General features: G+C 42.3%; 1 protein-coding gene across 1 annotated transcript; it reads right to left on the bottom strand.

The window, feature by feature from the left end:
• Nucleotides 1-4867: 4867 nt before the first annotated feature.
• orai2 (ORAI calcium release-activated calcium modulator 2) lies at nt 4868-12218 on the bottom strand. Its single transcript, XM_030101582.1, has 3 exons — nt 11875-12218; nt 7922-8157; nt 4868-6887 (listed from the first exon to the last, which is right to left on the bottom strand). Exons 2-3 carry the CDS (start codon nt 8150-8152, stop codon nt 6312-6314), a joined length of 807 nt encoding a protein of 268 aa, XP_029957442.1. The 5' UTR covers nt 8153-8157; nt 11875-12218; the 3' UTR covers nt 4868-6311.
• Between the last annotated feature and the right edge of the window lie 1126 nt (nt 12219-13344).

Raw genomic sequence — 13344 nt, 5'->3', positions numbered from 1 at the left:
TATTTAGAAAAAGGGTTCTATGTTCCCTGGTCCCATACAAAGCGGGGAACATAGGACCCAGGGAACATAGGTACGCTCCAGAGGCGGAGCGTGGGTTTCAGTACAGAGGGGGCGGAGCATTCTCGGGCCCTTATGATAGTAATTTTACCATTCAAACAATACCTCATGGTACCATTAAACAACACACTAATGCTCACTTTTATTGAGCCAAGCAAACCTATATGCCGAAGAAAGCAGAATAAAGTCACAAACCAGTTCACAAACTTGTTCTGAAGAACAAATACACATAAGCGCGCACAGTCTTGTATTTCTATCCTTGTGGGGACCGTCCATTGACTCCCATTCATGTCTAGCCCCTAACCCTGACCCTTACCCTAACCCTAACCCACACCACAACAAAGCCTACCCCTAAAGAAATGTTTTTGCACTTTCACTTTTTTCAGTAACAACAACATGGTCAAGAAAACACTGTTTCTCCTACTTAGGACCGGAAAAAGGTCCCCACAAGGCACGTCGTTTCACGTTTTGCTATCCTTGTGGGGACATTTGGCCCCGACAAGGATAGAAATACAAGAACGCACATGCACACGCACACACACACACACACACACACACACACACACACACACACACACACACACACACACACACACACACACACACTCAAACGCAGCCTGACAGCTGTCAGTCTCAGAGCGTCCGCTGTCCATGGTGCTGAAAGCTCAGAAAAAAAGTCACTGGCTAAATCTGTACCATACAGCTTAAATATAAAATGAACACAGCTGGTCTAAAATTACACAATCTATTTAGATAGATATAGACACAGCTATCTATATCTTTTGGAATTCAGGTACAGTATATTAGGGAAAAAAAAGACTTGGCGGTCTCTTATAGTTGAGAGCAACACAAAGCACATTCAAATAGGCAGGTGTTTAAGACCACAGCATAAGACCACAGCATTCTGATAAAGATAATATTTTTGAAGCTTTCACTGACTCACCAGTGGCTCCGATGTTAGGTTTTGGGAAGTACCACTAGCGGCTAGCATAGTGTTTAGCATACTGTTTAACTTCCGTCCAAAGAGTTCAGATCAAGTGCAAAAGAAAAACCTTGTTAATGCTGCACAGCCAATCAGTGCTGGCTTACAGCTGTGATGCATTCATGGACAGTCGTAAATTAAGAATTGCCAAATTGGAGCCCACACTCATATGTGTATACCTTCTCACACACACTGCACATTATATTATAATAATTAATTCACGATTAAATGTGAACACATCACATGAAACGGGGCCCTATGACTTTGTGGGCCCTGGGGCGACCGCCCCCTTGCCCCCACTCTGGTTCCGCTACAGGTACGCTCCCAAGCTCCGCTGCAGCAATGCAGCCAGCGCAGGTTACTGGAGCAAGGCAACATGCTGTTAGCTTAGCTGCTAGCCACCACAGTAATCAGCTAAAGAAACGTTTTCCTTCATTATCTCCCACAGACAAGACATTTCCAATACAGAATATTTCTGTTGCTGTTTCTGTAAAAGTTTGAGACACACTTGTGAACCCCAATCTTGATCAATCTAAATTACAAAATTTTCCTCAGACAATGAGGAATAAAAGCATAAAAATTCTGTATGCATCACTAACGCCACCTGGTGTCCAAAGTAAACTGTCAGAATTGCAGTTTAATTCAGTAAAACAAAAAAGTTGTGTGATTAAATATGTATTTCTTCATTTAAATTTTTCAATACATTCCATTTCAGGGAAAACACACACATGCGCGCACACGCTCAGTCTCGTATTTCTATCCTTGTGGGGACCTTCCATTGACTCCCATTCATGTCTAGCCCCTAACCCTGACCCTTACCCTAACCCTAACCCACACCACAATAAAGCCTAACCCTAAAGAAATGTTTTTGCACTTTTACTTTTTTCAGTAGCAACAACATGGTCAAGAAAACACTGTTTCTCCTACTTAGGACCGGAAAAAGGTCCCCACAAGGCACGTCGTTTCACGTTTTGCTATCCATGTGGGGACATTTGGCCCCAACAAGGATAGAAATACGAGAACGCACACGCGCACACACACACACACAATCCTACCAAACTGCAGCGTCCTGAGTCTCTGTATGTCAACTCCAACGTGCCTATAATAAAGCACATTAAGATACAATAAGTTCAATTCACTAAATAGTTAATCTGGCACCTAATATTCCTAATATTCAAAGTAGTTTAATTCAGCTACTTTTCCACTATCTGTATAGCACAAATGTTACTTCTTTTACATTTAGTTGATATTACTGTAATATATACATCAGTTAATTTATTCAGGGCCAAAATGATTTTAGAACTAAAACAACCACTTTCATGGCAATAACTGAATCAATGGAAGAAATCAATAAGGCACTGGAAAAAAAAAGGAAAAAAAAACACTCAACTGGAATGTTCATTGATTTAAAAAAAGCTTTATTACACTATTAATGACTCAATTCTGCTCAATAAACTGTCAACTATCTGGTATCAGGGATGTTCCTGGGAGTGTTGAAGAAGCTCTTGAGCAGAAATGGTGCAATATTTTAAAATAGGACTAAATACATCAGATAAACTTGGCATTTCTTGTGATGTTCCCCAGGGGTCTCTTTTGGCTCCTATACTGTTCATTACTTTTAATGTTACTCAATCACTAAAAACTACACTTTTTGTAGATGACACTACCATTTTCTTTTGTTGTTATAACTATAATGAACGTGCAGCTATGGAATCCTAAGAATTAAATAAACTGAAAAAATTGATTACAGTAATAAACTACCGTATATTAAACATAAAGGTAATGATGTTTAGAAATCTTTAAACCGACCTAGAACTACAGATGATAATAAACAGATTCTAAATTGAAAATGATGCAGAGAATAAACATCTAGAAAGTTATAAAAGACAGCAAAAGATCATGGAAAGCCATGTGAGACACATAAATACTAAGATCTCCAAAAGCCTTTGAGGACCATACCTTATTGAAATGCACTCCGTACATTGTACTGCTCCTTGGTACTTCCATACTTCACGTATTGTGTTTTCCTGATATAATGTTACGAAATTCAGTTAAAATATAGGATTTCAGACGAGTTTGAACACTTTTGGGACATTTTGTTGCTATAAGTTTCCAGCCTTCAGTTTGCAGTTCTGTTGGGAACAAAATCACAGTTTCTGGGTATGTTTAGCTCTGTTTCTTATGGTAATGTTCAATGTTAAATGTCCAATGAGCTGTGAACCAAGGTGCAGGCCTCTCTACATAAAAAAGGCTCCACTAAAACATTCAGAAGCATTTAAGCCTCCAACTTCAAATAAATTGCATTACTTTCATGAATTCAACCATCTTGAATGCATTCTTCTTCATTAAAATTTGCATTATTTTCTTGATCCAAATTAATCCATTTATACATCTTTAAGAATGTCGAACTCAAAGGGTATAGCTTAATTTGCTTCATAATGAACATTAGCTCAGCTCCATCCACACTGAAGTTCTACTAATATGATGCCAAATGGCTTCAAAATGTTCTAAAAGTTTTCAAACTTATCTGGCATTCTGCATTCTAACTGGATTTGATATTATCTCAGGGAAAAAAAAGTGTGATCCTGACCGAGCAATTTAACCATAGCAAATTGTAAGTGTGCAAGTGTGTGTGCCTGTGGTTTTGGGTCCAGAACACTTGTGCTGCGTCACTCCAATCAACTCTCATCACAATTCTTATAGTTTCCTGTTGAAGTTAAACACTCTTGAAAGCCAAATGGATGGAGAGTGTTATAAAATGACATTTAAAATGTTTAGATTTTGTCAAAGAAAGTTGTTTCTGTGTATAGTTTTGCTGTAATTCAATCACAAAACAGAAGAATGAAAGCGGTGTCTGTGCGGCTGCAATACCACCACTGACCACCCGAGGGACACACTGGACACTATGAATGACTACTTCTCAATGCATTTTATTATCTCAATTATTATCTCCTTCCTCCAGCTGATTCAACAATCCTTTGTAAATGGTGTTTTAAATCATTTTGGATTTCTTTTCACATCTTTATTTATTCTATAAATTCCAGTGCCACTGCTTGCTTAGGCCCTGTCATTTTCTTTTATATCAAAAACGTTTCACACACCAGAGAACCCTGAGATAAGCTGCCAGATCATTCTTATAGACAGCAGTAAATAGCAAAAGCATGAAGTTACTACAAAAAAAAAAAAAAAAATCTCCAAACTGAATCATCAACAGAAAAACATTAGCTGATAACCAGGAAGCTGAGGGTTCCCCTTCAGAGAAACGGGACGGATGTTTCAGTCCGGGCTTCACAGTGGCAGAAATTTTGAAACTTTAGAGCCACTTCCTGCCTCTGCCACATTGCACATCGAGGCACGCAAATTTCGTACCACTGAAATGAACAGAAACCACCAACTTCCTTGCTGGGGAAAAAGGAAAAAAAAACAAAACTAACCATTGCAGCGCTGAGGTCCTGCTGCAGGTAGAACTCCAAGCCGCTGCATAAACAACAGTCCCACAGTGACGAAGGCGAGGCTCACAAGTTTAAATGTGGAGATAATAACTACTATTCTAAAAGCATATGCTTTAACATCATGGTGTCATCTAAACAAAACAATCCAAACAATGACTTTTTGATTCAGTTTATTGGGAAGAAATTTAAAGTTTTGCTGGTCATTTTATTTTTTCCATTTATGAGTAATAAAAAGTCTTTTTGCATCTTTAACAAAAGCTACGTAACACAATATTGGAGAGTGTGACGGCTCCGAATAGGGGCTCTTGAGCTCCCTCGATTCATGTGCAATGTGACCCACACAGAGAAAACACAGACAGACATTTTGTGATAAGAACCCAGCAGCAGCTCACTGCACAACAAGAGCACTTCTGTCCTTTTTTTTTTTTTTTTGTTTCTGCAAAGAAAGAAAGGAGCAAACCCTTTGGTCAGTCATCTTATTTGGAATGTGATAACAGCTCGGTGTATTTCACTCATGAACACAGTAACAAATTCTGCCCTCCATCCAAATAAACGCCACCTTCGTGCTGCTTCTATAAGTAAACCGGCTCAAATCAAAGGTCTGAGATGTTCACTGGAAGTCGTGTTGGTGACCGGCTTGGCCTTTCCTCTAGCCTGAAGCAAAAGTGCGCATGTTTCATGACGTTTTTGCAAAGGTAACAACTCATGAAAGGCAATAACTGGATAAGGCAGGACAAAGTTTGGACAATAGCCTGACACACATGAATCTGAGCAGCGCTGCTTTGACACCTCCCACAGGCTTCATGGTCTTTGTAACAGATGGGAAAAGCTATCCACAAACATTTAAGGCAAAGAACACAACAATGCCAAACTCCATACCGTTTTACATCAGATGCAACTTTTTTTTTTTTAAAGCCTTTTGCAACATCCACGCAGCGTGCGGCTGAGCACACACACAGCGGAGAAACAGAACACAGCCGCGTCCAGCTGCTGATGCAAATCTCCACTGCCCTTAGGTAAAGCATGAGGAAGCCTGACTGGAGGCGAGGCTGAGCGTCACCAGTGAGACCTGAAGGAGCAGGTTCAGTGGCATGTCATTCAATCTGAATGCAAATTAAAAACAAAAAAAACTTTGGTTTTAACGCCACCTGAAAATCCCACTGAAGGCTTTTTTTTTTTTTTTTTTTTTTTTGGCTGACGTAGAAGCTTCAGTTGAGGAGGACATGTGGAATATCGCGTACTTTGGCACCTTTTATTCCCCGTGACCAACTAGGTCAAAAAACGCTAAAAGAAGCAACTGAGACGAAGCAAACACTGCAAGCTGCTGGACTTCCGATGGTATTCGCATCATTAATGCAATTCCATGAGAGTGCAGGTACAAACCGTACCGAGGCCTGTCGCCACTGACTCACTTCCACATGTCGGTCTGATGCTCAGAACATAAAAATGTTCCTGAATTGACTTCAGAGTGAACGTATGCTCTGCCGGCCTGGCTCCAAACTCAAAGAGGAATCACTGTGAGCGCCCGAGCCGACCGCCGAAACACAGAAAAATCAAAAACGGTACGAAAAAAATTTAATAGCCCTTTTTCTTTTCTTGTAAACTTTTAACAGTGTCCTTGACCTAGAGAGATTGCAGAGTGAGAACGTGGATGCAGTCACAGCACGAGTCGCACAGCTGTCTGAATAAATTAGCAGTGGAACAGCGCAGGGCGTCGACTAGCATCTGCAGCAAACGTCAAAGCAAGAGGGTCTGATAAATATGTGGCACAGAAAGTCTTTTTAAAGCTGCCGTTGTGTGTGTGTGTGTGTGTTGGTTTTTCACACAGTCTGGAGGCCTCTCTCATGGCCGTCCAGCTGCACCTTTATCTTGTGCAGTTCCTCGATCTCCTGGTGGTGGCGCTCCGTCTTGTGGCGCACCAGGGAGCGGTAGAAGTGGATGGTGAAGAGCACGAAGATCACCCCCACCGGCACCATGATGATGGTGGAGGCCAGCGCCGCCTGGAAGCCGCTGTTCTGCGGCACCTTGGTGGTGGCCGTGGCCGCGGTGGTGGTCGCCGCCGTGCTGCTCTGGGGCGCCGCCCTGCCGGCGTCCACGGGCAGGAACTTCATCCAGCAGAGGAGCACCACCTCGGCCAGGAAGAGCAGGATGCCCAGCGCCGTGGAGAAGCCCCACGCCAGCTCGATGTAGTGGTGCATGCGCTCGTGGGGGGACTCGCTGACCGAGTTCAGGTTGTGGATGTTGCTGACGGCCTCCACGTTGGGCAGGATGCAGGTGCTGATCAGCAGGGCGAAGAGGTGCACGGCCACCAGCACCGTGGTGCACACGCTGAAGGCGATGAGGAGCACGTGGGGGTAATCGAACTTCACCTCCAGCTGCACCTCCACCATGGCCACCTGTGGCGGGGAGAGCAGATCAATGAACTAACAGGACGGACGTGGTGTGATCGTCCATCTGATCAGTGCTGGAGGTGAATTCATTCTCACTGCCTCCTGCTGGCAGATGATGGAACTGCACTTCATGAATGTGCTGTCCCTGCTGCAGTTTATTGAGGACCGCCACCAGCGCCGCTGCTCAGTTTTCATCAAGTAATCACCTAATCTGTAACCGCCAACTAAACTTTTACGTGTTTGACAGCAGCTGCTGAGAATTCAAACTGAGACGAACAGAAAACACGAGTGAAAAGTCTCTATCTGCTGCAGTAAAGTCAAAAGCTTATCGAAACACGGACTTCCTCTGTGGTTCAGGGCTTCACCTCAATGACAGCCGAACATTTTTTCCCCTTTGCTTAAAAAAAATAATAACTGTTGCATTTGGATTTGTTTATTAAATCGAGCTGTAACTGTATCCAATTTTCTCTTCCTTCTGGAATATACAATATGAGAGGTCGCAAACAATACTCAGGTGTTGTTATCTGTAGCTCAGTACAAAACACGATCTGACGATGAATTTCCTCATCGGAGCTCTGGTTTATGACAGTTTCACTGAATTTGAACAGTTTGAATTGATTTAGAATAAAACAGCATTTTATTGTCACAATGGAAGCAAAACTAAAGTTTAACGAAGTGTTAACATCCGAGGCAGATGTTTCAGTCAGGGCTTCACACTAGCAGGTATTTAGAATATTTCTCCTCCATCGCTGCAACCCTATATATATGTATATATATATATATATATATATATATATATATATATATATATATATATATATATATATATAAATTAGAAAAAATAAAAAGCAAAAAACTTTTAATCAAAGAAATCTCTGTTTGGTCGTCTTGTGGGTATTGTTGCAGATTACAAGGGCAACTGAAAACAATGAACAGGAACTTTAAAACCATTTCCTGCCTCTTTGTGCCACTGAAATGAACAGAAACCACCAACTTCCTGGATAAAAAGAAAAAAAACAAAAAAGAAAAACAAAACTGACCATGGCAAAGCCGGAGAGCAGCGCCGAGGTCCTGCTGGAGGCCTTCAGCTTGGCCCGGCTGAGGTAGAGCTTCCTCCAGGACAGCGCCTGCACCGAGTGGTGGTTGGAGCTCACCAGCTCCAGGTAGCTGCGCCGCACCCAGTCCCGGTAGTCCATCCCGCCGCCGTCCGGGGCCCGCTCCGACACGCCGGGGGCCGGGGAGCCCATGGGGACGTTCAGCTCACTGCTCATGGCCCCTGATGGCAGAGACAAGCACACCTTTGAAGTTTCTTGGGGAAAAAGTGAGGTTTTTCAAGTTTTATCCTTCACGTTTTTGTTGGTAAGTCACAGACACACATTAAAAAAAGCCTCTTAAACATTTCTAATACAGTTACTGAGTCTGTGATGCAGCTGTAACTCTAATATCAGCAGTAAGTGGGTGAAAACTCTCCTGTTGGAGAGTGTGACAGCTCCTAATGCAGGCTTTGAATTATATATACACAATACTATGTGGACAAATCACATAATAATAAACAGCATCATGATCCAGGATTGATCTCTCTGATTATTAACTCTGATCATAACCAGATAAACGGAATAAAAATAACAGATGAGTCACGTTCCCTCTGCTGGTCGGTCGCTGCCACGTCAAGACTCTCTCTGTCCTCCACGGACAAACATTCCCACAGCCTGCAGTGAACTCTGCTTCGGGAGGGGAGAGGGAATGAAGTCTGTCTGTCACAGGAATGTTTTTGCTTCGACGTGCTGCTGGCAAAAGGCCAGAGGAGCTAAAGATGGTTGTGACAGGAGGAAGAGGGACATTAACACATGAATAGTAGAAGCTGAATCCGACTGCTTCGTGTTTCAGTCTGTTTACAACCAGAGAATAACTGCTCAAGAACGTTAATGATCGCAGCAGGAAAATCAATCAACCACTGATTGTTAGCATCTCAGATAAGAAATTAAATTTACTTTTATAAGTTATTGATTTAGGAAGCATTTTGAATGATTCTTGCATCACTTTTATTGTCTCAATCTGTCTTAAACAGGAGCGCACAGCTGAATAATTACAGCGTCAGTCCAGTTCCTCTTCAGTTACAGTAGAGTGTTGAAGGAAGACGCTCTGGATGTGTTTTGTTTGTTTTTCTAAAGGAGTCCTGTGTTGCGTTGTTCTTCAGTGCATGTGCAGAAGGGCTATTTGCTCAGACCGCCATGCATGTGCTCAGTTCTCAGTGTTTCAGTTAGGTTTTTTTTTTTCCCCCTCTGTTTACACAGAAACACAGAGAGGAGCAAGAATGCAGTCTGGAAGCTGTGTTTTAAAAAAGTTCCCTTTCCAGAGAGTCCCAACGGTGTCGTCTAAATGAACAGCAAAAACACAAGAAAATTGGGACTTTTTTCCTTTCGAAAACATTGTGCACAACCCTATTAGGTAAAGAAATAAACAGATGGAAAGGACTGTTTGAGGACAGTTTGGGAAAAATGAGGTGCTCCTCCTCATTAATCCAGGATTTACAGATAAGGTAATCTGTAAGGCAATGACTTTTGGCTAAAGCTCGTATGTAAACAGCAAGGGGAGAGACAGCAGCTCGGCAGATGTCATGAACAGCGAGCCCAAAAAGTCTTTAGTAGTTGTATCTGCGTTATTAAATCCAATAATAGAAATAACAGGACATGTTACTACACTGTTGCACTACTGACTGCAAACACTGCTCAAGCATCAAAAGTCCTTAATGTGGGACAAGACATAAAACATTTTTTTAATGGAGAGCTTCAGTAAATGCAGTGACTGGAACAATAACTCAAACGTTTAACTGTGGAAACACTGAGACACCTGGAGCGTTCAATCATGCGGCATGCGGTAGTTAAACTTCACGAAACTGACAGTTTAACCAGAAAGAATGTGGACGAGCTACGCAGAGACGCTGCCTCTTAGTTTCATATGTTAAAACCACATCTCTCTGTAAAACTTCTACTTTCTAATTTGATGCATTAATCACATTTTATTGTACCTGTGCGTGTTGCTTTAAGGGACCCCCTGCAGAGCACATTAACAGCTCTTCAGGTCATTATTCTTAATAAACCGCATTTATTTCTACAACTGACATAAATCATTAGGTCTTCGAGATTTATGCCCAAAAACACAAGAAAATCAGAGTGGCATAAACACAGTGGACTAAAACCTTTTCCATTTAAAGGGAAAAACACAGTAGAAAGTAAAAATGAGTCATCCACAGTGATATAAACAAAGTTAAGAATGAGGCTCCTCTGTTACTTGTTTTCATTATTTGAAACTGTGCTGAAGTTTCCTGAACACGTTTCATTCCTGTCATGTTGTGACATTTCGTCCAGCCTCCGACTGTGCAAACACAACACTAGTCCTCCTAATTTGTGCAAATATACAACTTACTTTCCAAAATAACCACGGTGCGCAGAGACGTGGCTGAAACCTACATGTCACTAGAGTTCACCAGTGTCCCTATCAGTCGCAAACAGCATTGTTTTAACCCGTCACATTCTCTGCTAATTCAGTGATGGGGAAAAAAAGCTAAATTTTATTTATTTTTTCTCAATGGTAGCAAAACCTGAGTTTTTCTCCTCCTCCCATCAAAGATCCAGTTTTTAATTCCAATCCTTGGAATATTTGTTTTCTGTTAAAAATTGCAAACCCAAACAAGTTGGAGGCCGAGTTTATTTTTAACTTACTGTATCAGGTCCTCACTCACTCTGCATTTCAGTCTGGAAACTCTCAAAGCAGAAATTTGATATGAAACATGACAGGAGAGTTAAAAGCTCCAAGTTTAGCCATCATAAATATTTTTGAGAGAATATTTGACTCCGCAAATATTCAGCTCAAACATGATCCAACTTGGAACATTTCTCACCCTCCTAACACACAATACATAACTTACTTCTTAACATGATAAAAAAAAAAAAAAAAAAACAGTATATTGTCATATCCACAAAATGCATTTTTACATTTAAGATGTGTGTTAAATGAATGAAATGGGTTATTTTGAGCTGTCACCATCCTGCATCATCTCAACCACTCATAAATGCGCACATTTAATATTTTAAACTTGTGGAATTGTTGAGGGATATTTCTTTTACAATTTTAACACCATTTAATTCCAATAAAGCAATAAAATATCTTGAAAGATGGTATGAAAGTGAGCAAAATTACACCAAATTCTGAATTTCTGGTTCAAATTTAAAACGATGGAAGTGGTTTAAGCCCTTCTGAAAGACTGTGTATACATTGTTTAGCACTACTGCACTAAAACGTAATGTGTTATTTACATGAAAGTAGGCTGAAAAACAGGTATCGTCAGGTGCACAACCTGGGAAAAGTTTACCAAAGTTAAGAATCTACACAATGTGGTGTTTATGGCGTTATGACAAATGCTAGATAAATTATATCTAGATCAGAAAAATAATAATATAACTATTCAATTTCAGTTTAGGAAAAAAAAACATGAGAAGAACATAATATGCAACGACATGCACACATAATTTCACAAGGAAATAAATAATAATCTTTAACTTTTACTGCAATCGCCTCTAAACTTGCTAAATACTGGATTTGAACAGTTAGAACGGCAGGAGCGTGCAGAGAGCGGGGTTCAGGTGAGAAACAGGCGCACTGAGGTGAAATGATCTCGGGCTGTAGCGTCAGCGCGGCTTTACGGCTGCATGTATATTTAGAGCAAGTTAGCAGGATCTGTTTACCAAGTTTAGCTAACGAGAGCTAGTCCTCCACCCTGCATGCTGCGGTTATTTCAGGTACAGTCAAGGGAAAAGGGGATTATTTTTAGAGAATGACGAGGTGTCTCCTCATGAAGAAGTGAGAGGAATTCGTGTAAACAGTAAAACTACCGGTACCGGAGAAGCGCGCGGAGTTAGCTAGCTAACCGAGCTAACTCGCCTCCGCGGATTCTCTCCAACTTGTTTCTGGAAACACCCCCCGCATCTCTCACCTGTTTGCTGAAGATCCGCCGACTCCACCGCGGTGTCTTCCTCTCCACGTCTGCAGGATGGTGACGATAATGGGAGCGCAGTGGCCGCTGCCGGTGTTTTTTCGGTGGAGGCGCTTCCGCCGTTCGGGCTGCAGTGTTTTAAAGGCTGCGGCGGCGCTGCTCCGCTCCGGTTCGCTCCCAGACCTGCCCGAAGAGCTCCGCCATGACCCCGAAAACCTGCGTGACGGCTTTCATCACCGCCGGGTCGCCTCCTCCCGGTTCAGGTGCTGCCCGGAGCGGAAGAAGAGGGAGAGCGAGAGCGGTGTGTTTTCCTCCGGAGGGAGGGAGGGAGGACGGAGGAGGGAGGGAGAGCTCCAGCCCGACGGGCGGAGCGGGCGGGGCCCGCAGGGGCGGAGACACGGAGACCAGGGCCGCTGGACACACGGGGGCAAGAAGGGGAACCACAGGGGAGGCCGCAGCTTTTAGAGGGTTTTATATTCAGATTTTCAATCTTACCAAATTATCTGTGTCTCAAGAAATACATTTATTTATGAAAAGCTCATTGTTTAAGATTTTATTTATTAATTAACAATATAAGTGAAATTATTAGCACCCATCACCACCTGGTTTATAAAGGGCCAGCTGTAGGCATAGGCGAACTAGGTGGGACATGCCTGCAAAACCTCCCGGCTGAGTCTGTGGCTTCTACCGCTGTGCTCCGGTATATCCTTCCACAGAGCGCTATGCTTTTTCAGTGTGTGTGTATCAAAACGTTATTTTAACGGATTGAAAAGATAACACGTCTTTTAAAATGTTTTATAACCATTCGGATTTACTTCACGTGCTAATACGCCATCCCCTGGACCACTGGAAGGAGTATTTTGTCCACTTTCGTCAGTCTGGCTCTGTCTCCTTTTCACCTCCAGCAGTTGAGCTAAGCTAACTGCGATGCTAACAGCTGGGAGACACCCGCTGGACAAAAAGACACAAAAAAGGTATTTATGAGCTTATCTCACTGTGTAAATGATCGGGGTAGGGCAGGGGTCCAAAATCTTCGGAGTATTCTTTTAATAACATCTGCATGGGAGAGCAAACAAACTTTCCTTCATGATGACAACTATATCAGACAAGGAGAAAGGCATGTGAGTCCAGGAGGTGCAAGACAGAACAACACACTGGAAATATCAGCTGCAATGTCTCTAAATGTTGCCAGGAAAGGACAAGCTGCAAGTACACCAGTGATCGTTCCAGTGTGGCCATCTGCTACAAACCCACACAAAGAGAAGTTTGTTAATCACAAAGTGATTTTGCTTTTGTTTATCAAGAGGGTAGTAGTGAGCTGTGAGTGAAAGTTGTCCAGTGAAACTAAAACTAACTGCTGGAGTGAACACAGCAGTGAACCATAAGGTTATCTTGAAGTCCCTCTACTCCTCACTTGTGAAGTGATTGGTGGAAATGGTGGAAATGACAGAACTGTGTCTCAACAGGATC

The sequence above is a fragment of the Salarias fasciatus genome, chromosome 10 (assembly GCF_902148845.1).
Source record: "Salarias fasciatus chromosome 10, fSalaFa1.1, whole genome shotgun sequence".
NCBI lineage: Eukaryota > Metazoa > Chordata > Actinopteri > Blenniiformes > Blenniidae > Salarias > Salarias fasciatus.
The sequence above is the reverse complement of the archived record's forward strand: the minus strand, read 5'-3'. Positions and strand labels throughout refer to the sequence as shown.